General features: G+C 40.2%; 1 protein-coding gene across 5 annotated transcripts in view; it reads left to right on the plus strand.

Moving 5' to 3' along the window:
• The first annotated feature begins 5,716 nt into the window (after positions 1-5,716).
• RBM6 (RNA binding motif protein 6) overlaps positions 5,717-27,774 on the plus strand; it is a 101,686-nt gene continuing 79,628 nt past the window's right edge. The window contains exons 1-4 of one of the 5 annotated variants that reach the window (XM_063113753.1): positions 5,717-5,798; positions 16,718-16,866; positions 21,527-21,638; positions 25,376-26,648. In XM_063113753.1, coding sequence (XP_062969823.1) covers positions 21,595-21,638; positions 25,376-26,648 — 1,317 coding nt within the window. In that variant the 5' untranslated portion in view covers positions 5,717-5,798; positions 16,718-16,866; positions 21,527-21,594. Of the gene's footprint in view, positions 5,799-16,717; positions 16,867-21,526; positions 21,639-21,901; positions 21,940-25,375; positions 26,649-27,774 lie in introns of those variants that run through there. The other 4 variants (XM_063113755.1, XM_063113754.1, XM_063113756.1 and 1 more) reach the window with 4 other exon arrangements.

Raw genomic sequence — 27,774 nt, forward strand, 5'->3', positions numbered from 1 at the left:
GTCATTAACGGGCCAAGATTCTTTTTCTTTTTTAAAATATTTATTTATTTATTTATATTTACTTATTTACGGATTATGAGTTGAGAGAGATTTTGATTTAATTGGACTGAGGGAGGGAGGACCAGGCATCAGTATTGTTTTAAAAGCTCCCTACGTGATTTGCCAGGACAAAGAATCACTGTTGATAATTTCCTAAATGCAAAGTAATAAAAACGACAGGAAAACATAAGGCTTTTCGAAACGGCTACTATTTTTAGAGAACGGTTTAAAGAAGCAAAATTGGGGATTGACAACAATACTGCTCATGTTTTCTCTGAAGCAATTAACTCATTTTGTAGCTTCTGGGATGAAATTACTTCTCTGACTCTCCCTGACGCTCAACAAGAACCCCAATGCATTGTCCTGTTCCCCGCTCAGGCCTACACTGGAGTTAGGGAAGAGCGTTGCTCCAGAGTTTTTCCTCTTGTTCTCAGCTGCCACCTGGAGCCTGTCCCCCCAACACTGGCCTGTAACTGACATGGTGACAATGCTTGGCCTTTTACTGGAGGTGGCTTTGCATAGGGCTATTAGGTCCTTGCACATGCTTTAAGAGAAACTTTCTCCCCCACTTCTAGGTAAGAACATGGAAGAAAATGCCCTATTCCTTAACTATTCACTTCCTTGAAGTGAGGAGGAGGGAAGAGGAACCTCTCCAGGTCTCCATAGGTCATTTAGCATTTTCCTTCCTCACTAGCTCAGGAGTCCATGTTCCCTCCCTTAGGACAAACATCATTTATAAAGTTTGTTTTCATTATTACATTATAAGAGTTTAAGCCAAGATTTTATATTCTCAGGGCTGGCCGTTTAGTTCAGTTGGTTAGAGTGCAATATTGTAACACTGAGGTCAAGGGTTCAGATCCCTATATCAAGGAGATGCCAAAAAAAAAAAAAAAAAAAAAAAAAGCCTTATGTTCTCTGGATGGTACAGAAATATACTGGCTATTTTTCATTAACCAGAAGTTATACCCCATAGAATTGATCTCCTTGGAAGACAAATTTAGTTTTCTACCTACCCAGTCTCCCTGTTGACCTCAGGGTTTCTTCCAGAGTCTCACTCTTGCTTTTTAAGTGCATCAGCTCCATTGGATAGTACTACTGTCATCTGGAAGTATTACACCTACTTAGCTAAGCAAGTGGTTATATATATCCCATGTGCTGCTGGCTAAGACTTGTGCCTAGAACACCCTCATATAGCAAACCATTGTGGCTACTTACTAAAACATCTTAAGGTTGTTACTTGAAACTCTACTTTAATCCTCCTGTTATACACTTATATTTGAATATAGGAGCAACACTTTCCTATAGGTAAATTTTTGCTGATAGAATTACAAACAAATAAATCTTGGTGTTTTGGAATAATAATAAACACCAGTCTCTTGATGGATCTGCTGCCCAGTACAATGCTGCTTTGAACCTTGGACTTTGCTACCAACACAACACGCTGCCCTGCACCTCCAGGCTCCTCAAAGCCTCAGCTTTCTGTTTCGTCTGGCCTTGTGATTTCCATGGATCCAGAAGTCACCTCCACAACAGCAGTAATGAGAGCAAATGTAACAGTTAGACCTCTTGTTCTCCCCCAGATTTCTTTTCCTTCATAGCTTTAGTGGAAATTTCAGAATCTGAGGTGCTGTGAGGTTGTGGCTAAAGTGTTCTTGAGGCTGGGATATGTTTCCAGCCCTGTTGCCATCTTGTTTGTGAGACTCAGGGCAAATCTTTTAATGAATCTTTTAGCATCTTCAGCAGTTTTCCCCTCATACAAATACAAGATACCTAATGTGAACTATTCTGAACTAATAATAAGAATAGCCAGTCCTTCCCTGGAAATTTTGAAGAGGTTTTTCTTCTTGCCATTACCACTTTGCAGCACTTGGTAAGGCAGCTGGTTTTCCTGCTCTGCTGGAAAATTTCACCCATGGTCTTGCATCATCTGAATCTCTCCTGGTTCCCTGGCTCTCGTTTTTACATTTGATCAAGCCCCTACTCTGAATGCTGAAGAGCCATGGCCCCAAATGAGACCAAAACAACAGGGAAAAATTGGCAGGACAGCATCTTTCTCTTTGCTGGATCCTCCCCTGTGAGGATTTAGTTCCTGAAAGTAAACCCATTTCACCCTACTGGACCCAATACTGCCCAATCCAGGTGAGGATGTGGATCTGGGTCAGCTTTTCTATATAGCTCTTACTTCTTGGTCTTAGGCAGTTAAAAGAACAAACCTTAAAAGTACTATGAAGCCATGTGAGAAAAAAAATTCAGATGCATCCTCTGAAAACCCTCAATAATCACGTTAAGGAAAAGTAGTCAGGAGCATGACCTTGTTGTAGGACTGACCTGGGTTAGAATCTCCTCAATCTTCACTTTCCAGCTGTGGCAAGTTACTTAATCTTTCTGGGTTTTGTTTTCTTTAACTACGAAAGGGGATAATATCATATGGTTATTGTAAGGATTAAATGAAATCTTGAGTGAAATGCCAGCACCATGACAGGCACATAGTGTGATAAAGGGATGCAATTATTGTTACCTAAGAAGATTGAGGATAAGGCAAGAATAATTAGTTCCTTAATATGGTTTGCCTCAAAGTACTATCTGGTAAGGGAAAGACTCACCAATAATAGTCCAGTTTGAGAAGCAAAGTCAAAATGCCCATAGTTCTGTGTATTTGTTCCTCCTCTTCCCTAAAACCTTTATCCTGAACTCCAGACTGATGTATCCAACTCCAAACTCCACATCTCACTTGTCCACTAGGCATCGAAAACTCAGCCTACCCAAAACAGAGCTCCTGCTCTTCCTATCAAAACTATTCCTCATACATTATTCCTTCTCTTCCCTCATCCCAATTCAACATTTCCTGTTTCTTCTGTGGCCACACTGGTACAAGCACCATCCTTCTGTGGTTGGATTACTTCAACAACCTCCTAACCGGCTATCCCATTTTTGCCCTTTCTACCTTTAGTCTATTTTCTTTCTTTTTTTTTTTTTAAAGATGACCTTAAGGGGATCTTAACCCTTAACTTGGTGTTGTCAGCAACACACTCTCCCAAGTGAGCTAACCGGCCATCCCTATATAGGGATCCAAACCTGTGGCCTTGGTGTTATCAGCACCACTCTCTCCCAAGTGAGTCACAGGCCGGCCCATTAGTCTATTTTCTACATAGCAGCCAGAGGGATCCTGTTAACATGGAAGGCAGGTCATGATACGTTGTTCAGAGCCCTCCGAATTTCCATGTCCCTCCTTACAGAAACCAAACTAATTTTAGTAACCTATAAGGCATGTGAGGAGCTGCCCACCTCCTATATCTCTGACCTCATCTCCTCTCACTCTTACTCCAAAACTACTCTGTTCCAAACTCCTTACTGGTCCTTGAGAATTCCAGTCATGCCCACATCTCAAGGCCTTTGCCCTTGCTCTTCTTTCTGCTCAGAACACTCTTTCCCCAGATATCCCAATAGCTTGGTTCCTCATCTTCTTTGGGTCTTTATTCCAAGATCTCAGGCATTCTCTCACTGCTCTACTTAAAGTTACAACATCCCCTCCCCCCCACCCCCCAGAACTCCCTGCTCACCTTCTGTATTAGTCTGTTTCAGATGCTTATAACAGAAATACCCAAAACTGGGTAATTTGTAAAGAAACAATATTTATTGCTTACGGTTTTGGAGAATGGGAAGTCCAAAGTCCAGGGAATACATCTGGTGAGGGGCCTTTTTCTGGTGGTGACTGTCTAGTGATGCAGGGTATCACACAGTGAAATGGCTGAGCAAGAGAGAGCTCAGCTTCTCACTTGCTCTCCTTCTAAAGCCATCAGAATCATGCCTATTACCACCCATTAAACCATCAATTTATTACTCCATAAATGGATCAATCCATTCACTAGGGCTTGGTCCGCATAATCTAATCACCCCTTAAAGGCCCCATCTTTCAGTTACCGTAATAAGACTTCCCACACTCAACACTGTTACAGTGGGGATTAAGCTTCAATGAGTTTTGGGGGAGATATTCAATCCACTGCAACTTCCTTCCATTATTTTTCTCCATAGCATTTACCACCACCAGACAGATTATATATCTTTAGTTTATTGTCTGTCTCCAGTAACCACCCCCACCCCCATTTCTACTAGGACAGCAGTTTATCAGCTTTGTTCATTCCTGTGTCCCCAGCACCTCATACAGTACCTGTCACACAGTAGACACTTCACACAGTTACTCGATGAAGGAATGACTTCCCAACAAGATGCCTAAAAAGTGGGAAGATAACTTTAAAGACTACTCAACCCAACAACCTCTTTTCTCTATAGATAGAGCCTGCTTTATTTATGGTGGCCAGCCAGTCCCAGGATCCAAACCTTTGACCTTGGTGCTACAAGGTAGCAGTCTAACCAACTGAGCCATCCGGCCGGCCATGATGTCTTATTTTAGAATGCTTACGGGCTTTTCTTGCAGCAGACTTCTTTGATCCCATAATGTAGATTTTAGGCTATTAAATCAGGTTACCTTCCCTAAGGGCCTATTGACAGGGACACCGGGTGGCTGGGACCAGCAAGCCTTTCAGTGTAAACAAGCCACCTGGGAACCTGGAGCTGGCCACTGGAGGGACATTAGCTGGAAGATTTTGGAAGCGAGTTGCAAACCGAAATCTGTGCTGCTCTGTTTCCCACTGGATTTCTGATTTGTAGTTTCATTTTTCCTTCTAGCTTCTCTGTGACCTTGCACAAGCCACTCTTGGCCAGATTTATTGGCCGAGATCTAGCGAGGTCCTTTGGAAGCTGGGTGGATTTTCCTTTATGGATCGGGACCCTGAACCTTTAACACAGATGCTGTCTGCATGGTATTCTTGAGCTTGGGAGGCCTAATTTGGAAACCCATTAGAAGGAAAAGGGTGTCCCTGACGTACTGCTTCTCTAATTCGAGTGCTTCTATTCTCCTATTCTCAGCTCTCAAGTAGAAGAGCTACGCTCCCTTGGTGGGAAGGGCCGGGAGCCAGGGCCTTTTGTGGGCGCACAGCCAGCAGCTTCTTCCCCCAGCTGCTTAGACTTAGGCCCGAACGGGCTTCCTTCCATTTCCCTGACGCTAACGGACAATAAGGCAGCCTTTTCATTTTATTTTATTTTTGGCGGCTGGCCGATATAAGGCTAAGCTTTTTTTTTTTTTTTTTTTTTTCCTCGTGACCGGCGCTCAGCCAGGGAGTGCACCGGTCATTCCTATATAGGATCCGAACCCGCGGCGGGAGCATCGCCGCGCTGCTAGCGCAGCACGCTACCGAGTGCGCCACGGGCTCAGCCCTAAGGCTAAGCTTTAACTGAGCTAACCGGCCAGCCCTCACTAAGGTAGCCTTGAGCTAGGTAGATGAGGGCCATACTCCACCTGCTTACGCAAACCTCGAGAAAGACAAGCCAACAACAAACGCTTTCCTCAACTTCTAGGAAAGCGCAAGAGGAGGAGCTGCCTTAGGGCAGAGGCCAAAACCACAAACCCCATCATGCCCCGCGGACGGGGAAGTGAGCCCTCTATTGGACGGCAGCGAGCAGCGTGACCTTACGCCCCGCCCTAGAAAGCAAGCCCCTACGCGCGGGGCACGGCGGGAGTGGAGTCGGCGGGACCTGCTTCTGTACTCCATCTCCCGGCGGGCCCAGCGCTGAAGGCGGCGGCGCGGCGCCTTTGTGGAAGCAGCGGCCCCGCGCGAAGGAAGTTCCGGTTTCCACGGCGCTGGGTCGGTGGCGGCGGCGAAGGAGAAGGTGGAGCGGACCGCGGAGGCTGCGCTGCCTTGGTAAGGGCCTGGGGCGGGAGAGAGGGCGTGCCGGAGCCTGCGGAGATAGAGCTAGCGGACGGGGCCGTCCTGGACGTCGTGCCCCTCGCGGCCTGGAAGCCGTGGCTTCGGTGTCGCGGGGCGGCCGCGGCTTTGCTTCTGAAGAAGAGCCGAGTGGCGGTGTGGTGAAGGAGGCGCCGCCCGTTGCAGGAACGCCCCGGAACGCTCGCGGGCCCGGGGCGGGGCCCGGCGCGGTGGCAGAATTACCAGTCCGGCCGCAGAGCGGCCAGCTGTGGGGCCAGACTCCGGTGCGTGGCTGCGATTTGGTAGTCCTAGTCTGCGGAGCTGCAAGAAGGCTCTTCTTCCTTTTTTCTTGCTTCTGATTCAGTTCTGAGGCATCGCTAGAGAGGGAGTCCTTCTCTTGCCTAGCACGTAGCCTTGCCCTCATACCCGGATAGACAAGAGTAGGCTTGGCCGGACCCGAGAGCGCCAGAGCTCGGAGTCCGGCCCACGGGGCGGTAGAACCTGAAGGTGGGGGAGTGGCTTGGTGGGCTCTGTGCCCGTTGGGCTAATGTGGGAGGAGAGAGATGTTTCCTCGTATTCACGCTTTACATTCCTTTTGGCATTATAGATTTGTGTTTTTCTCTTAACCTTAGGATTGATATGCTAATGGATTCAACTCTGGGGTACTTTTCTTTCTTTCTTTTTTTTAAATTGAAAAGAAAGGGCCCTGTTTTGTAGGGTACATAAACTGAGGGTAAGTGTATTTTTTGCATATTCCAGATTTGCTTGTGAAGGTCAGAGTAACTGGATCTAAGTGAAGGAATTCAGTAGACTGATGCGCCTGGTCACCTGGTTCATTTTCTGAACTCTGGATTGTGCCCTAGGTTTGTTAGTTTCCAGCTTCCTGTTTAGTAATTGCCCCCAGTGTGAGTGATTTAAATATGTTATCACCAAACTTGCGAGGACTGTAGGGAGAGGTATGAAGAACCTGGTGAGTGACAGTAGGACTGGTATTGTGGAAAGTAATATTACCATTTTTGTGAAACACAAAAGTTGAATTTGAACCTTGTTTCATAAGTAGAATCTAACTAGGTACCTAACCTATAGGTAGATATCAAGTCTCTGGACAGTTGTAGTACCCTTCCTTATAGAATTCTGTTACCAGGCTTAGGTTTATTTTTTGTTGCCTTTAGGATCATAGGTTCTTGTAACCGTTCAGACAAAGAAAAATTGTCAAGGGGGAGATTACTAAATGTACTCTTCTGACTTGTGGAAATTTGGGCAAGATTATACACTTCTGTGAAGATGTTTAGAGGTATAAATTGTTGTTAATAAAGCTGATTCAGAGTTGTATTAAGATTAAAATTAGTCGGGCCGACCCCGTGGCTCACTCGGGAAAGTGCGGCGCTGGGAGCGCAGCATCGTTCCTGCCGCGGGTTCGGATCCTATATAGGGATGGCCGGTGCGCTCACCGGCTGAGCGCGGTGCGGTCGACACCAAGCCAAGGGTTGCGACCCCCTTACCAGTCACAAAAAAGGACAAAAAAAAAAAAAATTAAAACTAGGGCCGGCCCTGTGGCTCACTCGGGAGAGTGCGGCGCCGCGGGTTCGGATCCTATATAGGGATGGCTGGTGCGCTCACGACACCGAGCGGAGGGTTGCGATCCCCTTACCGGTCCAAAAAAAAAAAAAAAAAAAAGATTAAACTTATTGGAAAGTTGTGAAAATTTAAAGGTCATAAGTCATTTTGTGATGGAATCTTCTAGCTGTATACCAAGTGCATAGAATTAATTTTTCTGTTAGGCTCCTACAACACGTTCATCTCTTTCACTTAGTTAACGGGCATCTATTGAGTGCCTGGAAATCAGTATAGAAGAGTGAGTAACTATTGGTTCTCTGAAATGTGGTAGAGATTGAATTCCTGCCGTCTTCACTAACTCGTCGACATTAGGCATATTACCTAAACTCTCTGAGCCTCAATTTCCTCATCTGAAATGAGGTTAATATAGCCACCTCATAGGTTTTTGTGGGATTTATGTAATACGTGTCAGCACCTTCGAACAGTGCCTGGTGTGCAGAAAGTGTTCACTAAATGTTAGCCACCACTATTACTTTTTTTTAAAAAAACAGCTCGATTGAGATACAGCTCTTATACCATACAATTTGCCCATTTAAGGTGTATAATTCAATAGTTTTTGGTACATCACCCTATTCATTTTTTAAAAATTGTAAATATATTTATGTATGTTGTAACAAAATTTACCATTAAAACCATTTTTAAGTGTACAATTCAATGGCATTAATTATATTCACAGTGTAGTGCAGCTAATACTGTTATTTACAAAACTTTTCGTCACCCCGATAGAAACTCTGTAACCGTTAAGCAAGTAACTCCCTCTTTCCCTCTCCCTTAAGCCCCTGGTAACCTCTAATCTACTTTGTGTCTCTGTGAATTTGCCTGTTCTAGGTACCACATAAAAATGTGATCATATAATTTTTTTTTTTTAAAGATGACTGGTAAGGGGATCTTAACCCTTGGTGTTATCAACACCACGCTTCCCCAAGTGAGCCATGGGCCGGCCCTGGAATTATACAACTTTTCTTTTTTTTTTTTTTTTTTTGTCATTTTTTCATGACCGGCACTCAGCCAGTGAGTGCACCGGTCATTCCTATATAGGATCCGAACCCGCGGCGGGAGCGTCGCCGCGCTCCCAGCGCAGCACTCTACCAAGTGCGCCACGGGCTCGGCCCGGAATTATACAACTTTTGACCTTTTTGTGTGTCTGGCTTATTTCACTTAGCGTAATGGTTTCGAGGTTCATTTTGTAGCATGTATCAGAACTTCATTCCTTTTTTATGGCTGAATAATATTTCATTGCGTATGTATATAGACCACAGTTTGTTTATCTGTTCATCTGTAGTGGACATATGGGTTGTTTATTTTACCTTTTGGCTATTGTGAATAATGCTGCCATGAACATTAGTGTGTAAATATCTCATTGAGTCCCTGCTTTCAGTTCCCTTGGGTGTATACCCAAGAGTGGAATTGCTGTGTGGTAATTCTATGTTTAGCTTTTTGAAGAACCACCATACTATTTTCCTCAGTGGCTACACCATTTTACATTCCCATCAGTAATGTAAAAAGGTTCCAATTTTTCCACATCCTCACCAACACTTTGTTGTTGTTGTTGTTCTTTTGTGGGTTTTTTTGTTTTTGTTTGTTTGTTTGGGTAATAGCCATCCTAATGAGTGTGAAGTGGTATCTTATTGTGTTTCTTGATTTTGTTTTTTTGTTTGTATCATTTTAACCATTTTAAGTGTACCATTCAGTGGTATTAAGTACATTCACATTGTTGTGCAACCATCATCACCATACAGCTGCAGAACTTTGTTCATCTTCCTAAACTGAAACTCTATACCCATTAAATAATAACCCCCCATTCTCTCCTCCAGCCCCTGAGAACCACCATTCTACTTTTTGTCTCTATGAATTTGACTATTCTAGGTATTTTATATAGGTGGAATAATATAATATTTGTCCTTTTGTGTCTGGCTTATTTTACTTAGTGTAATGTATTCCATGTTATAGCCTGTATCAGAATTTTATTCCTTTTTGGGCCGGCCCGTTGCTCACTCGGGAGAGAGCAGTGCTGATAACACCAAGGCCATTGGTTCGGATCCCTATATAGGGATGGCCGGTCGGCTCACTGGCTGAGCGTGGTGCTGACAACACCAAGCCAAGGGTTAAGATCCCCTTACCAGTCATCTTTAAAAAAATAAATAAAAAGAATTTTATTCCTTTTTAAGGCTGAATAGTATTCTATTATATATATTTTGTTTATCCAGTTATCTGTTGATGGACATTTGGGTTGTTTCCACCTTTCAGTTATTGCAAATAACTATGAACATTGGTGTGAGTCCCTGCTTTCAGTTCTTCTGGGTATATATCCAGAAGTGGAATTGCTGGATCAAATAGTAATTCTATGTGTAATTTTTTGAGGAACTACCATACTGTTTTCCACATGGCTACACCACTTTACATTCCCACCAGCAATGCACAAGGGTTCTGTTATAGCCTGAATTGCATTGCTCCCACAATTCATGTGTTGAAGACGTAACCCTCAATGTGACTGTATTTGGAGACAGATCCTTTAAGGAGATTATTAAAGTTAAAAGAGGTTATAAGGGTAGGACCTTAATTTCATAGAACTGGTGTCCTTATAGGAAGAGGACTAGACACCAGGATTGTACACACAGAAAAGGCCCATGAGGAAACAGGGAGAGGTGGCAGTCTTCAAGCCAAGGAGAGAGGCTTCACCAGAAACCAACCCTACTGACACCTTGATCTTGGACTTCCAGCCTCCAAAACTGTGAGAAAATAAATTTCTGTTGTTTAAACCACTCAGTCTGTGGTATTTTGTAATGGCAGCCCAAGCAGGCTAATATAGGTTCCAATTTCTCCACATCCTATCCAATACTTTGTTACTTTTTTTTTTATTGGTGGCTGGCAGGTACAGGGATCCGAACCCTTAACCTTGGTGTTATACAACAGTGCTGTATCCAACTGAGCTAATCGGCCAGCCCACTTTCTGTTTTTTTGATTGTAGCCATCCTGATGGGTGTGAAGTGGTATCTCTTTGTGGTTTTGATTTGCATTTCCCTAATGATTAGTGATGTTGATCATCTTTTCATGTGCTTATTGGTCATTTATATATCCTCCTTTGGAGAAATGTCTATTCATGTCCTTTGACCATTTTAAAATTGGGTGGGGACTGGCCAGTTTGCTCACTTGGTTAGAGAGTGGTGTTTTAACACCAAGGTCAAGGGTCTGGATCTCCCTGCTGTCCAGCCACCAAATAAATAAATAAATAAATAAAATTGGGTTTTTGCTGTTGTTGTTGAGTTTTAGGAGTTCTTTATATACTCTGGATATTAATCCCTTATCAGATATGTGACTTGCAAATATTTTCTTTCATTCTGTGGGTTGTCTTTTTACTCTGTTTTTTGGCAGCTGGCCAGGTGCAGGGAATCAAACCCAGACCTTGGTGTTATCAGTCTTTTTACTCTTTGATAGTGTCCTTTGATGCACAGAAAGTTTTTTGTTTTGAATAAGTCCAATTTGTCTATTTTTTCTTTTGTTACCTGTGGAAGAGATCATTGCCAATCCAATGTCATGAAACTTCTCCCCTGTGTTTTCTTTTGAGAGTTTTATAGTTTTAGCTCTTACATTTAGGTCTTTGATCCATTTTGAGTTAATTTTTGCATATGGTGTTAGGTAAAGGTCCCACTTTATACTTTTGCATGTGTATATCCACTTTTCCCAGCACCATTTTCTAAAGACTATCTTTTCCCCATTGAATCGTCTTGACACCTTTGTTGAAAATCAGTCGACCATGAGGGTTTATTTCTGGTATCTATTCTGTTCCATTGTTCTGTTTGTCTATCTTAAAGCCAGTACTGCATTGTTGTGACTACTGTACCTGAATGGTATACTTAAAAATGGTTAAAATGGTATAAGCTTTGTTATATGTATGTATATTTTGCCAAAATATAAAAAAAAAATTAAGAAAAAGAGTGAGTCTTGTCAATTCCCCTTTACTGCTTTCCCTCCTCACCCTTCTCCCACTTTACCAAAGAAAGGCACCTCTTCATTTGCAATGTAACTGAAGTATACTGCTCCAGAAAGGAATACCCTTCAGGACACCAAAAAACATTTATCTCGTCTCCTACAGGAAGTTATTTGGGTGGTTTCCATTTTTTAAAAAGGTATTATAGATAAAGCTGTTGTGAATATATTTGTACAATTCTTTTGTTTTCGTTAATCTTAGGTAAATACTGAGAAGTGGAATTGCTGGTCATGGGGTAGTGTTTGTCAGACCAATTTCCAAAATGGTTGTACCATTTTAGATTTTCTGAAGCGATGTATAAGAGTTGTGATTGCTGGGAATCCTGTGTATTTGATTTGGTTATCTTTTTACTTTTAGTCATTCTAGTGGCTGTGTATTGATATCTCATTGTGGTTTTAATTTGTGTTTTCCTTATGACTAATCACAGTGAGCATTTGTCAGATATGTGCTGTAATTATTTACTCCCTTTTTGTAGTTTACCTATTAATTTTTTAACAGTATCTTTTTAATTTTATTTTTTGGTGGCTGGCCTCTGTGGGAGCCTAAACCCTTGACCTTGGTGTTATCAACAACAGTATCTTTTATTTTGTTTTTTTATGGCTGGCCAGTACAGGAATTGAACCGGGACCTTGGTGTTATCAGTACCTTGCTCTAACCAGCTGAGCTGACTGGCCAGCCCAACAACAGTATCTTTTTTCTTTTTTCCTTTTTTTAAAAAAATGACCGGCAAGGGGATCTTAACCCTTGAGTTGGTGTTGTGAGCACCATGCTGTCTGAAGTGAGCTAACCGGCCATTCCTATATAGGGATCCGAACCCGTGGTCTTGGTGTTATCAGCACCACACTCTCCCAAGTGAGCCACAGGCTGGCCCTCCAACAACAGTATCTTTTGAAGATCAGGTTTTGATTTGGATCCTTTTATTTTATGGTTAACACTTTCTGGATCCTTTCTAAGAAATCTTTACTGACACCAAGCTCAGAAACATTTTCTCCTATATTTTCTTTTAGAAGGTTTACCTTTAGCTTTTACATTTGTCTGTGATCGATTTTTAATTTTTGAGTGTAGTATGATGGTAGACAAGGCAAGAACCATCAACGGGAAATCAGGTTATGAGTCTAGAGATGGAGCCTGAGAAACTGATACTCCGTTTAGGGAAGGCAGCAGGCATGCTTCTAGACCTGAGAAGGTCTCTGTTTTTTTTTTTTTTTTTTTTTTTTTTCCTTTAGCCCCATCCCACCCCCATCCCAGCATACCTTCTTGAGTCCCTGTTATTGAAATGAGTACACTTAGATTTTTCTGAATGGGGATCTTTTGGAGGGCAAGGGTGCTTTCCTCAGCTGCTAATTCCAGCTCCAATAGCGCATGTTAAAGTTGCTACTGTTTATTTATTTATTTTTTTTTTTATTTTTTTTTTAAAAGATGACCGGTAAGGGGATCTTAACCCTTAACTTGGTGTTGTCAGCACCACGCTCAGCCAGTGAGCGAACCGGCCATCCGTATATGGGATCCGAACCCGTGGCCTTGGTGTTATCAGCACCGCACTCTCCCGAGTGAGCCACGGGCCGGCCCCAAAAGTTGCTACTGTTTAGAAGCTTGTTAGTTGTATCCTGGGAGTAGGTAGGCAGTCAGAGCAACCCTTGCCTCTTGGTGCCCCCTTGATGCTCTTAGCTGAGCATCCTATGGGTCCCACGGCATTTACTTTGGAAAAAATTAGAATGTTTAACTCAGCATCAAGCTACTCTATACCACAGCTAAACTAATAGAATAGGACCCCTAGTTCTGTTTGGTTAGTTTTTGGTGCTGAAGTCATGATTAAGAACAAAGGCTTGGGATATTGGTATTGTGCTGTTAGAGGTGAAATTCTTAGACCTGTGCAAGATGGACCAGAGTGAAAGCATTTGCCAAGAATGTTTTTATTAATTAAGAATGAAGGTGAAAACAGTATGGCAGTTCCTCAAAAAATTGAAAATAGAATTATCATGTGATACAGTAGTTCCACTTCTGGATATATACCCAAAAGAATTGAAAGCAGAGTCTCAAAGAGATCTGTACCTATGTTCATAAGAGCATTATTCACAATAGCTAAAATGTGGAAGCAACCCAAATGTCCAGTGACAGATGAAAAAATAAGCAAAATGTGATATATACATACAATGGGATATTATTGATCCTTAAAAAAGGACGAAATTCTGACATATGCTACAACATGGATGAACCTTGAGGACATTATGCTAAGTGAAATAAGTCGGTCACAAAAAGACAAAATACTGTATAAGATGTCAAAATCATCTCAGAAAGTAGTGGTGGTTGTCAGGGGCAGGGTGAGGGAGGAATGGAGAGTTATTGTTTAATGGGTACAGAGTTTCAGTTTTACTGAAAAGAGATATAGAAATGGATAGTAGTGATGGTTGCACAACATTATGAGTGTATTTAACACCACTAGCTGTACACTTAAAAACATTAAGGGGGCTGGCTGATTATCTCAGTTGGTTAGAGTGCAGCCTTGTAACACCAAGGTTGCAGGTTCAGATCCCTGTATTGGCCAGCCGCCAAAGGAAAAAAAAATGATTAAGATGATAAATTTTATGTTATGTGTATTTTACCACATTAAAAATAATTGGGGGTGGGCCAGCCTGTGGTTCACTTGGGAGAGTGTGGTGCTGATAACACCAAGGCCATGGGTTCGGATCCCATGTAGGGATGGCTGGTTTGCTCACTGGGTGAGCATGGTGCTGACAACACCAAGTCAAGGGTTAAGATCCCCTTACCGGTCATCTTTAAAAAAACCAAACAAACTGATACTTAAAGGAATTAAAGGAATTGATGGAAGGTCATCACTAGGAATGTAGCCTATAGCTTAGATATGATGCTGGTTATCTCTCAGGAACAGCTGACCCATGTTCAACATGGAACCATTTTTCGCTTCAACCTTCAAAACTCTCATTTGAATATTTATTGCTACCACCAAGATATGCACCTGCAGCAACTTCACCTGGTCCTGCATCATCATCTTCAGAACTCACCACAGGGACCCTTGTGCTCATTAGCATTTGATGGGGGTGGGATCTGGGCAGTAAGGTAGCAAGCCCTTCTTGCTCCCACTTGCCTGCCTGCCGTAGTTTGTATATGGGATTGATGTTTTAGTACTATTTATTTTCAGAGCTAGTTGATATGGTAGGTGGCTTGTTATCACTCCTTACTAGATTCTGACTTTCACGGCCCCGTCCTTAACCAAGCCCGTGGCGCACTAGGTAGAGTGCTGCGCTGGGAGCGCGGCGACGCTCCCGCCGCGGGTTCGGATCCTATATAGGAATGACCGGTGCACTCACTGGCTGAGTGCCGGTCACGAAAAAACGACAAAAAAAAAAAAAAAGCTTTAACCTGGTATCCACTTTATCCTGCCATGCCTGTTTTGCTTGCCAAATGTGGCCCTGGCTCTGTGCCAGCAATTCAGGCCTTTTACTCATTTAAAGTTTGAGAATAGATTGAGATCATTTTGGCACCAGGACTGTAACTGCTTGTTTTGCTGGATTAAGCTGCATGTCTGTGAGAGCTCCAGCTATTCTGAGGAAAACTTTGGAGAGAACCACTACTAGATGGCATGTTAAATTTTTTGCCCCGTTCCCACCAGCAGCATATGAGGGTTCCAATTTTTCCACATCCTAATCAACACTTACGTTTTTGATTGTAACCACTCTAGTGGATATAAGCATTAATTACCTCATTGTGGTTTTGTGTTGCATTTCCCCATGGCTAATGCTGAGCATTTTTTTCCCTGTGTTTATTGGCCATAAACATTTCTTCTTCGGAGAAATGTCTTTTTAGAGCCTTTGCCCTTATTTTATTTTATTTATTTATTTATTTTTGTCTTTTTCGTGACTGGTACTCAGCCAGTGAGTGCACCGGCCATTCCTATATAGGATCCAAACCCGCAGCGGGAGCGTCACTGCGCTCCCAGTGTGGCACTCTCCCGAGTGCGCCACGGGCTTGGCCCTGCCCTTGTTTTAAATTGGGTTATTTGTCTTTTTGTTATTGAGTCGTAATAGTTCTTTATATGTTCTAGATACAAGTTCCTTTTCAAATATATAATTTGCACAAATTTTCTCCCATTCTGTAGGTTGTTTTTTCACTTTCTTGATGGGGTCCTTTAAAGCTCAAAAGCTTTTCATTTTGATGATATACAGTTTATCTAGTTTTCCTTTTTTCGTTTTTGTTTTTTGTTAGTTTTTGTTTTTTATAGGCTAGTCAAATGAAGTAGTGGGAGTGGAGAAAGAACAAAGAAATCTGTAATTGGTTGTGATCATTTGGTTGTAAACACTACCACACTCAGACCAACCTGTTTTTCCTTTTGTTTCTTGTGCTTTTGGTATCTTATCTAAGAAATCTTACCTACCTAATGCAGGGTCACAGATTTATGCTTATGTTTTCTTCTAAGAGTTTTATATTTTAGCTCTTATGTTTAGGTCTTTGATCCATTTTGAATTAATTTTTAATTTTTAATTTTTATTTTATTTTATTTTATGTTATATTATGTTATGTTATGTTATGTTATGTTATTTTGTGTTGTGGTGTGGTGTGGTGTGTTGTGTTGTGGTGTGTTTGGTGTTGTGTGTTGTGGTGTGTTGTGGTGTGTGGTGTGTGTTGTGCTGTGTGTTGTGCTGTGTGATGTGTTGTGTTATGTTATGTTATATGTTGTGTTATGTTATATGTTATGTTATGTTATGTTATATGTTATGTGTTATGTTATATGTTATGTGTTATGTTATGTGTGTTATGTTATATGTTATGTTATGTTATATGTTATGTTATGTTTTTGTGACCGGTAAGGGGATCGTAACCCTTGGCTTGGTGTCATCCACACCGCACTCAGCCAGTGAGCGCACAGGCCATCCCTATATAGGATCCAAACCCGTGGCCTCCGCGCTCCCAGCACCGCTCTCTCCGGAGTGAGCCACAGGGTCGGCCCTGAATTAATTTTTATATGTGGTGTAAGGTAGGGGGTCCAACTTCATTCTTTTGCATGGGGACATTCAATTGTCCTGGTATGGTTTGTTGGTTTGTTTGTTTATTTATTTTTTTTGGTGGCTGCCTGGTATGGGGATCCAAACCCTTGACCTTGGTGACAACACCATGCTTTAATCAAGTGAGCTAACCAGCTAGCCCCCAGTACTATTTGTTTAAAAGACTGTTCTTCCTAATTGAATTGTCTCGGCACTTTTGTCTAAAATCACTTGACCCTAAATGTGATGGTTTATTTCTGGACTCTCAATTCTTTTTTTTTTTTTTTTTTTTGTGGCTGCTGGCCGGTAAGGAGATCTGAACCCTTGACCTTGGAGTTATAACACCGCGTTCAAAACATCTGAGCTAACTGGCCAGCCCTGGACTCTCAATTCTATTCTCTTGATCTCTGTGTCTATCTTTATGCCATTGCCACACTGTCTTGATTACTGTAGATTTGTGGTAAGTTTTGGAATGGGAAGTGTGAGTCCTCTACTTTGTTGTATATATTCTTTTCTATTTTGCACAGATGGTAACATATTACAAACAGTATTTTGCACATTTTAAGTCTATTATATAATAGCTTATCCTGTATTGGTTAATATAGCTACCTCACTTTTTCTGAGTGTTGCATAGTATTCCAGTAGTACTAGTATATTCTATGGATGTACATTTACGTTTTATAATCTTTTGCTATTACAAACAATGCTGCATTATGTACTTTTGAAAACTTATCATCACATATTGTAAATGTCTATAGAATGAATTCCTAGAAATTAAACTGGAAAGTCAGAGGTTATATACGTTTAAATTTTTTTGAATTTTACAGTTTTCCTTATGTTATTGATTTCTAACTTCATCCTGTTTTGGTCAGAGAAGATACTTTGTATGTTATCTATCTTTTTAAATCTTTTGAGACCTGTTTTGTGGCCTATGATCCATCCTAGAGAATGAATGTCCTCTGTGCATTTCAGAAGAATGTGATTCTGCTGTTGTTGGATGGAGTGTTCTGTATATGTCTGTTGGGTCTAGTTGGTTTATTGTATTGTTCAAGTTCTTTCTTTCCTTACTTCCAATTCTGTCTGATTGATCTATCCATTATTGAAAGTGGGGTTTGAAGTTTTCAACTATTATTGTAGAACTGTTTCTCTCTTTAATTCTTTCAATTTTTGCTTTATATATTTTGAGGTTCTGTTATTAGGTGTATAATGTTTATAACCGTTATATCTTTTTGCTGTATTAAACCTTTTAGTTAATGTATAGTGTCATTCTTTGTCTCTTGTAACCTTTGTGGATTTAAAGTCTATTTTGTTTCATACTGGTAGAGCCATCCCAGCTCTCTTTTGGTTACAATTTGTGTGGAATATCTTTTCCATCCTTTCACTTTCAATCTATTTGTATCTTTGTATCTAAAGTGAGTCTGTTGTAGGCAGCATGTAATTGGATCATGTTCTTTTAAATATCTACTCTGCCAATCTCATCTTTTGATTAGGGAGTTTAACTGTTTACATTTAAAGTAATTATTGATAAGGAGAGACTTCTGCCATTTTGCTGTTTGTTTTCTATATGCCTCATAGCTTTTTTTGTCTTTCATTTCTTCCATTATTGCCTTCTTTTGTGTTTAGTTGATTTTTTTGGTAGTGAAACTTTTTATTTCCTTCTCACTTTCTTATGTGTATATTCTGAAGACTTTTTTTTTTTTTTTTGGTTACCATGAGAATTACATCTGATATCCTACAGTTGTAATCTAATTTTAATTTATACCAACTTAAAGTCAGTAGCACACAAAAATTCTACTCCTATACAATTCCTTTCCCTTTCTATTTTTGTTATTGATGTCACAGATTACATTTTTATAAATTTATTTGTCTTTTAAATCATATAGAAAATAAAAAGCAGAGTTACAAACCAAAATTACAGTAGTACTAACTTTTATAATTGCCCTGTATTTACCTTTATCAGAGATCTTTATTTCTTAATATGGCTTTGAGTTACCATTTAGGTTTTTTTCCGCTTCATTCTGAAAGATTCCCTTTAGCATTTCTTGCAAGTTCTCTCTCATGGTAATGAATTCCCTCAGCTTTTGTTTATCTCAGTCTTGATGTTTTCCCTCATTTTTTGAAGGACAGTTTTGCCAAATGTAGAATTCTTGGTTGGCAGTATGTTTTCCTTCCAGTATTTAATTTATCATCCCACTGCTTTCTGGCCTCCAATGTTTCTGTCCTTTTTTTTCTTGGTGGCTGTCTGATACAGGTATCAAACCCTGGACCTTGGTATTATCAGCACTATGGTCTAACCAATTGACCTAATTGGCTAGCCCATGGCTTCCAAGTTTTCTGATGAGAAATTGGCTGATAATCTTACCGAGGATTTCTCATCTGTGATGGGTTGCTTCTCTCTTGCTGCTTTCAAAATTCTTTCACAATGACACCAAAGTCAAGGATTTGGATCCCTAAACTGGCCAGCTCCCAGCTGTATGCCACACCCCCATCCCCACAAAAAAAAAAAACCAACAAAAAAAGATTCTTTCATAATGTGTCTTGGTGTGAGTTTATCCAACATGTAGTTCATGGGCTTCTTGGATTTGTAAACTCATAGCTTTCATCAGATAATCTCTCAATAATCAAATAATCCCCTTTTCTCTCTCTCTCTGTCCTCTCCTCCTGAAACTCCCATGGTAAGTATGTTGGCCCACTTGATGATGTCCCCCAGGTCTCAGGCTCTATTCACTTTTCTTCATTCTTTTTCTTTCAGCTCCTCAGACTTGATAATTTATTTATTTTTATTTTTATTTAAAAAATTTTTTTTAAAAGATGACCAGTAAGGGGATCTTAACCCTTGACTTGGTGTTGTCAGTACCACGCTCACCCAGTGAGCTAACTGGCCATCCCTATATGGAATCTGAACCCGTGGCCTTGGTGTTATCAGCATCACACTCTCCCGAGTGAGTCCCAGGCCAGCCCAGACTTTATAATTTAAATTTAGCTTCAAGTTTGCTAATTCTTTCTTCTATCTGCTCATATCTGCTGTTGAACCCCCCTAGTGAATTTTTCATTTCAGGTATATTGTACTTTTCAGCTCCAGGATTTGTTTGGTTTCTCTGTATAATTTGTATCTCTTTGTCAATATTCTCATTTCGCTTATACATTGTTTTCCTGATTTCTTTTAGCCTTTTGTCCATATTATCATTTAGCTCTTTGAGCATATTTAGGACAGTTGTTTTAAAGTCTTTGACTAATAAGTCTGATGTCTGAGCTTCTTCAGGTATTGTTTCTGTTGATTTCTTTTGTTTCTTTGCATGGGCCATGCTTTCTTGTTTCTTTGTATACTTTTTGGGGTTTTTTTTGGTTGAAAATTGCGCATTTGAATATTATAAGATGACAGCTTTGGAAATCAGATTCTCCCCATTTCTTTTTTTTCTTTCTTTCTTTCTTTTTTTTAAAGATGATCAGTAAGGGGATCTTAACCTTTGACTTGGTGTTGTCAGCACCACACTCTCCCAAGTGAGCCATGGGCTGGCTCATTCTCCCCATTTCGTAGGGCTTGCTGGTGGTTTTTTCTTTTTGTTTTGACTGTCTAAGGCTGTTTTGAGACTGTTTCTAAATTATTTTTGCAAAGACTGTTCCTGGTGATGTGTGATTACTGAAGTCTCTGTTCCTTTAACTTGTATTCAGCTGATGTTTTGACTGATATTTCCTTGAATGCCAGGAGCTCAAACAAACAAAAACAAAAAAACAGCATAAAGAAAGAAGCAAAAAACAAAACAAAACAAAACAAAACAAAACACCCAAACAAGACAACTACTTGTCTCTGCAGATTGGCTCTTTGCTGGGGCACTCCTTCAACACTGAGGCTTGCTCTGAGCCTAGCAATCAGCCTGAGGTGAAAGCTTATGGTGTTCACAGGTCTTGTATGATCATATGTCTTGCCTGGGCATGTGTGTGGCTTTATATATTTCTCCATTTAGAAATGCTGCTTTGGAGTGTCCTAATTTCCCAAAGAGTTTCATCCCAGCTTTTTCTCTGGGCCTTTACCCGTAATATCTTGCCCCAGGTGTCTATCAGTCTATAGTCTGCATTGCAGCTTTCATTAGCAGTGCCTACTACTTTTCCCGCCTTAGTTTTGAGTTAGGTGAAATAGAGACAAGCACCTTGTATCAGTTCTTCAGATACTCCCAGACAGGGAAGAACGGATAGACACAATAATTTGCAAATGAGGTCTGCACTGCCCTTAGGGGGAGGGAGTTGGGAATTGGGCTGCCACTGCTTCAAGATCAAAACTGCTGCCACCTGGAGAGCGGGTAAGGCAAGAGTGAGTAAAAACACCATGAAACCTTCCTACTGTTTTGAAGATGGCTTTTTCTTGATTAGACACTTGCTTGTTTGCTGTAAACCTTTGACTGTTTTGTAAAGTTCCAACATAGTTGATTCAGACAGTACTGCTTGTTTTTTGAAGTTACTGTGGAGGAATGAGACCATAGAACTTTCTAGTCTGCCATTTTGGTGACCTGTGGGTTGTCTTTTTACTCTCTTGCTAATATCCTTTTATACGCAAGTTTTCAATTTTGATGAAGCCCACTTTACCTGTTTATTTTTTTGTTCTTTGTGCTTTTGGTGTCATATTTTAGAAACCATTGCCAATCTAAGGTCATGAAAATCTGGCCTCTTTTTCAGTCGCTGCAACAAAGTTGCTGGAGATAATTTCTCAGCTTGACTTGGGTTATATTCTCATATTCGAAGCCATCACTGTGATGAGGGTAATAGACTATTCTGATTGACCAGGCTGAATGGTGTAGGATCAGCCACATGGACTGAGAATGGGGTTAAATGTTAAAATGGTGTTTCCAAAAAGCAAGGACAAATGGGTGCTGGAAAAATTAGTTAACAGTTATTTAACTTAGTAAATATGCAGCATTCTTAGTACATTGAAAAGTTTATGATGTCCCAGAGCATACGTTTTTAGTTAAAAATGTATTTTTCTTGTTATAATATATAAATGATTAAAAGTGACCTCCAGAAATATCCCTGCTGATGTGGTTCCTGATAAATTTAGCAGGGAGAAACTAGTTTAGCCTTTACTTCAAGTTCTACAGTACTTATTTTTTGTGGTTTGTTTTGCACAGGTACTGCTATAACCAAAGTTTAGTAGAAAAAGGATCTACTTATCGTGGCCCTCTTGACATAGAAAGAGATGTGGGGGGATTCTCGATCTGCTAACAGAACAGGACCTTTTCGGTAAGTCCTGAAATTTGCATATTGAAACATCAGTATTGTAGTAATAAATATATAGTACAACATTTTTAACTATCATAAAAGGAGGTATTTTCTTTGTGTAGAAGTAGTTCTGATTTTTAAAAAACAACTATTTAAAAAGTTTTTAGTCATTTCTAAAATGATTGTGAGGTGCAATATGCAGCATGCCAAGTATTTTATTATTTATTTTATTATTTATTTATTTATTTATCTGCAGTTGGCCGGTAACAGGGATCCAACCCTGGACCTTGGTGTTGTCAACACCATGCTCTAACCAACTGAGGTAATAACCGGCCAGCCCAACAGTTTTTTATTTTACTTTATCTTTTTTTTTTTTTTTTAAAGATGACCAGTAAGGCGATCTTAACCCTTAACTTGGCGTCAACACCATGCTCTTCCAAATGAGCTAACTGGCCATCACTCTATAGGGATCCGAACCCGTGGCCTTGGTGTTATCAGTACCACACTCTCTCAAGTAAGCCACAGGCCGGCCCCCCAACATTTTTTTAAACATTAAAAATATCCTCAAATCGGGCCGGCCCGTGGCTCACTCGGGAGAGTGCGGTGCTGATAACACCAAGGCCCCGGGTTCGGATCCCATATACAGATGGCCGGTTCGCTCACTGGTTGAGCGTGGTGCTGACAACACCAAGTCAAGGGTTAAGATCCCCTTACCGGTCATCTTTAAAAAAAAAAAAAAAAAAAAAAAAAAAATATCCTCAAATCTTTTATTTCTCTTTTTTTTTTTTTTTTTTTTTTTTTTCAAAAATGACCAGTAAGGGGATCTTAACCCTTGACTTGGTGTTGTCAGCACCACGCTCTCCCAAGTGAGCCATGGGCTGGCCCAAGAAATATGACCTTTAAATTTATGCCTTCAAAATTATTGATGCTGCAGTTGAAACTTCTATTATTAGTAAATATTCATTTGGATCAGCAGTCTGTAAGATTATTGTTTAAATTCAACTGGTGTTCTCATTCATTATTCTGAAGCTTAGGTTTCAGTGAAAAATTTAGGTAGAGAATAGAGTTTATAAAATCCACATAGTGTTTAGTATAACTGGTGTTTCATAAATGCTAAATAATAGGGGTATTGAAACTAAAGCAATGGTGGCGAGGCTGGGTATATTTTTTCTTTCAAAATACTAAGGTCTAAGGGCCGGCCCATGGCTCACTTGGGAGAGTGTGGTGCTGAGAACACCAAGGCCGCGGTTTCAGATCCTATATAGGGATGGCCGGTTCACTAATTGGTTGAGCGTGGTGCTGCCAACACCAAGTCAAGGGTTAAGATCCCCTTACTGTTCATCTTTTTTAAAAACAATACTAAGGTCTAGATCAGTGGTCAGCAAACTATAGCCCATAGCCTGTTTTTGTAAATAAGGTTTTCTTGGAACACAGCCACACTCATTCCTTCACACATTATCTGAGGTTGCTTTCATGCTACAATGGCAGAGTTGAATAGTTATGACAGAGACTGCATAACTTACAAAGTCCGATATATTTACTATCTGGCTCTTTGTGGAAAAAGTTTGCAGACCCTTAGTCTAGATCAATGGACTTGTACTTTGGCATTTAAAAATATTTATATTGTAATCTATCTTCTTATTACTTCTCTTTATGGATAATTATTTTGTAATTAAGGCTGTTTCTTATAGATTTAATTTAAGATGGGTTAGGTAAGCATTCAGAAATGTTAACTCTTTTGCATAACTTTTTTTCTGTTTTCAGAATATTTTTTTCTTTGACCCATTTAAATTTAAGTTTATATTTCCCCACCTTAATTTTAATTTAAATGTAAGTCATTACATGTTATTTTTCGAGATCTTTGACCAAAAGGGAGACAGTTTATATAAGATTCTTTTTTGGGGGACTAATTTGGACCAAAAAAAGGTACCTTGAAGGAAAATCATTTTGTATGTCCTTTGAACAGTTTTTCTTCTAAAATTTGTTTTTATTTTGTTGAAAATAATTTCATAGCCACTGCTGTTTTATATTAATAGAACTGTTTCTTGATTAATCTGCATAAAATACAGATCTAAGAACCTTAGTACAGTAGGTTAGTCTGGATCAGTAATGTTGGATGTGTTTTGGTTAGAAAACATGTAGATTTATATACCTCAGAACTCATCCTATGAGTGTCTGATGAGGTGTAAGTCTTCCTGCAAGCTAACTTCTAGGACTTAAATGATTTTAAATGTGGGAGACACTATAGTTACTGGTAACATCATAATTTTAGTGTTAAATTGTATTACTTATGAGGAACACTTAAACTTGCTCCTCTTATGATGAACCACATAAATATAACTAATGTTAATGGGAACCAGTGGGAAATCATCATGTTCTGAAAATCCATTAAATGTACATCATTTGAGTGTTTAGGTTAATTGCTAAATTCCTATTACTTTAAGAAAAGGTATGGCATTGCAACTGTTTTCTTGAACTGAATGACCCAGAATTAGTCGTCCTTTGAATTTTACTGTAGTGGCGTAGTCTCAGCTCACAAGGGTCTTATAACAATAGAACCTCTGTGTTCTGGGAGGAGAGAACTGAGTTGGTCTTGATTTCTTAATGCTATTGTTTTACTGCTAAGCAGCAGATAATTCTTCAGAACTTTTCATGTTTTCTTTTTCATGTGTCCCCACCCAGGATCCCAGGAGCCTAATCACCTACTTAAATTCCCTAATCTTTGACCAAAGTCAAAACATGTAAAATGCTGTGGAGGTTAGGCAAAGGGACGAAGTTGGGTGGTATGAAAATTGGGATGGCTCTCATTTATCTCTTGAGTTCTGTAAACTTAGAGTGTTAATTTAATACTATACATATTTTAAAAATACATTGTATGACTATGAAAAATTAGCATGAGGCATTGGAATTTGGAATATCAGCTGTTTCATTTGGGGCATGGGGATAATGCATGAAGGCCTAATGCTCTTCTGTCTAGATCATTTTCAGCCATATGCGCTCCTGGATACTGTTGCTTGGCTTAGAAGATTTACACATACTTTGTGGCATGATTCATGCTGCCTCGTGTGGTACCCTTGGGTAGTTGTAATAATAGGATCCAGGTGAGAGCACTTCTAGGCAGAACCACTGTAGAACTGGCATTTAGATGCAGCTAGGGCTGATACTTAGCTGGTGAACACTGGTGGGCTCCCACTGGTAATTTACAACCAGTGTTTCTTCCTACTGGGCCTATCCATTTTGATTGTGTGGTGTCCATGCAGTAGCTGTAATAAAATATTTTGGAATGTTACCTTTGGATATAGGAATGAGAAAGACACCTAAAACTTACTGTAATAAATTTATAGTGCATTGATTTTTCTGATGTATAGGAATCATCATGTTGACCTTGGAATTCTAAGTTCCCTGGCTTTTGGTAATGGAAATTTTTGTAGCGTGTCACCATGTTAGCTTATCTGGTATTGCGGATTTTCCCTGTTGCAGGACTGGGTGAAAGCTTTTTCTGCAGCAGTCATGTTGAAAACCTTGTGTTGACTTTCCTCGTGTTCTGAAATGGGAGCATAAAAGTTTACTCCGCCACTTCGTCTTAAAATAGCAAAACTTTGCTGTTTTCTGCAGATCTAGGACATTGTTACAGAACTCTGCCAAAAAAAAAAAAAAAATGTTTACAGAAGAATGTGCTGTGATTAGAGAAGAATATGCTGGTGTGTAGATTTCAAACTCTCTGGACAATATGAATAACACTGTCTTTGTTTCTACAGTGGGAGCCAAGAAGAAAGGTTTGCTCCCGGGTGGAACAGGGATTATCCTCCTCCCCTTAAGAGTCATGCTCAAGAGAGACACTCTGGCAACTATCCTGGCAGAGATTCACTTCCCTTTGATTTCCAGGGGCATTCGGGGCCTCCTTTTGCAAATGTAGAGGAGCATTCTTTCAGCTATGGAGCTAGAGATGGACCGCATGGTGACTATCGAGGAGGGGAGGGACATGGACATGATTTCAGAGGGGGAGATTTTTCATCTTCTGATTTCCAGAGCAGAGATTCATCACATTTGGACTTCAGGGGTAGGGACATACATTCTGGGGATTTTCGGGATAGAGAAGGACCACCTATGGACTATAGGGGTGGAGATGGTACTTCTGTGGATTATAGAGGTAGAGAGACAGCTCATATAAACTACAGAGATAGGGATGTTCACACTGTTGATTTCAGAGGAAGGGATGCTCCTCCATCTGACTTCAGGGGTCGGGGCACTTATGATTTAGATTTTAGAGGTCGGGATGGATCTCATGCAGAATTTAGGGGAAGAGATTTATCAGATTTGGATTTCAGGGCCAGAGATCAGTCCCGTTCTGATTTTAGGAGTAGAGATGTATCTGATTTGGACTTCAGGGACAAGGACGGAACACAGGTGGACTTTAGAGGCCGAGGTTCAGGTACTACTGATCTAGACTTTAGGGACAGGGGTACACCACATTCAGATTTCAGAGGTAGACACCGGTCCAGGACTGATCAGGATTTTAGGGGCAGAGAGGTGGGACCTTGTATGGAATTTAAAGATAGGGAGATGCCCCCTGTGGATCCAAGTGTTTTGGATTACAATCAGCCCTCTACACAAGATAGAGAACACTCTGGGATGAATGTAAACAAGAGAGAAGAATCTACACATGACCACACGATAGAAAGGCCTGCTTTTGGCATTCAGAAAGGAGAATTTGAGCGTTCAGAAACAAGAGAAGAAACACAAGGTATAGCTTTTGAACATGAGTCTCCATCAGACTTTCAGAACAGCCAGAGTCCAGTTCAAGACCAAGACAAGTCACGGCTTTCTGGAGGTGAACAACAGAGTTCAGATGCCGGTCTGTTTAAAGAAGAAGGTGGTCTGGACTTTCTTGGCCGACAAGACACTGATTATAGAAGCATGGAGTACTGTGATGTGGATCATAGGCTGCCAGGAAACCAGATATTTGGCTATGGCCCCAACAAGTCTTTTCCAGAGGGCAAAACTGCCCGAGATGCTCAAAGGGATCTTCAGGTATGTTGAGGGGGTGGATTGCTTTTTCCTTATGGGCTTTTCTGAAGGATGAAGTATAGAGTTCAGGACTGAAGGTCTCTACTTGCACTACCATTAAAAAGCAAAATTTGTGTTTACAAGTGGAATGTAGGAATGCAGATCTCTTAAAAAAGGGCCCTCAGCTCAGATTATTTTTTTCTTTTTTGGCGGCTGGCTGGTATGGAGATTCAAACCCTTGACCTTAGTGTTATAACACGATGCTGTAACTAACTGAGCCAACTGGCCAGCCCTCAGGTCATATTTTTGATGTGTTTATTCATTATTTTGCTAAACTGTGCTGATTTTAAATGCACTGGGATAATTCACTTTGAATTATCTGTCTCTGTGAGTTGGTTCTTGCAACTCTTGCATGATCAGTTCTTCTGATTGTTTAGGGTTCATTTTCTTAAAATCATTCAGAGAATACCTAGGAGTCTTTCCCCAGTTATGAGGAGGGTATGTTAATGTTGTAAGTATCCTCTTGCAACTAACTTAATTAACTTAAATGTTAAATTTCTTGAGTAAGTAATCTAAGGAAGAAGAGTTATATTTGCAATTTGACAACAAAATATTATTTTTAAAAGTAGATTTTACCCATCTCTACTTAGTGTTTTGTATTTTGGACAGTGATTCTGAGACATGCTAACCAAATAATGGGTTTTGAGAATGTTAGAGCTGGATGACTGTATAATTCATTGTATTAATCAGGACACTTTTGAGCATAAGAGGATACTATTGATAATTATGCCAGGATAGTATGCATAACTGGGAGATATAGTCATTTAGTTATAGGAGACTTTTTCTCAGAAGTTAAATACTTTTTATAACTTTTGAAATGGAGGGAAGTTGGTTGGAGCTGAGACTTTTATAAACTGGAAAAATGCAGATTTCTCTCAATTATACTGTTAAGTTGTTATGGTTTAGACTCAGATGACTCCTTTTGGCTTTGTTCTGCAATGTTTATGGAAGGCATCTTTGATAAGTGACTTCTGGTTTAAATTTCTTTTCCTTTTTCTTTTTTTTTTTTTTGCTATTTGCTCATTTAGGAGAACAAAATTATGGTTTTGAGAATATGTTAGTGTTTTGTTTTTTTTTTCTGGTTATACAA

The sequence above is a fragment of the Cynocephalus volans genome, chromosome 11 (assembly GCF_027409185.1).
Source record: "Cynocephalus volans isolate mCynVol1 chromosome 11, mCynVol1.pri, whole genome shotgun sequence".
In the NCBI taxonomy this organism is placed as follows: Eukaryota; Metazoa; Chordata; class Mammalia; order Dermoptera; family Cynocephalidae; genus Cynocephalus; species Cynocephalus volans.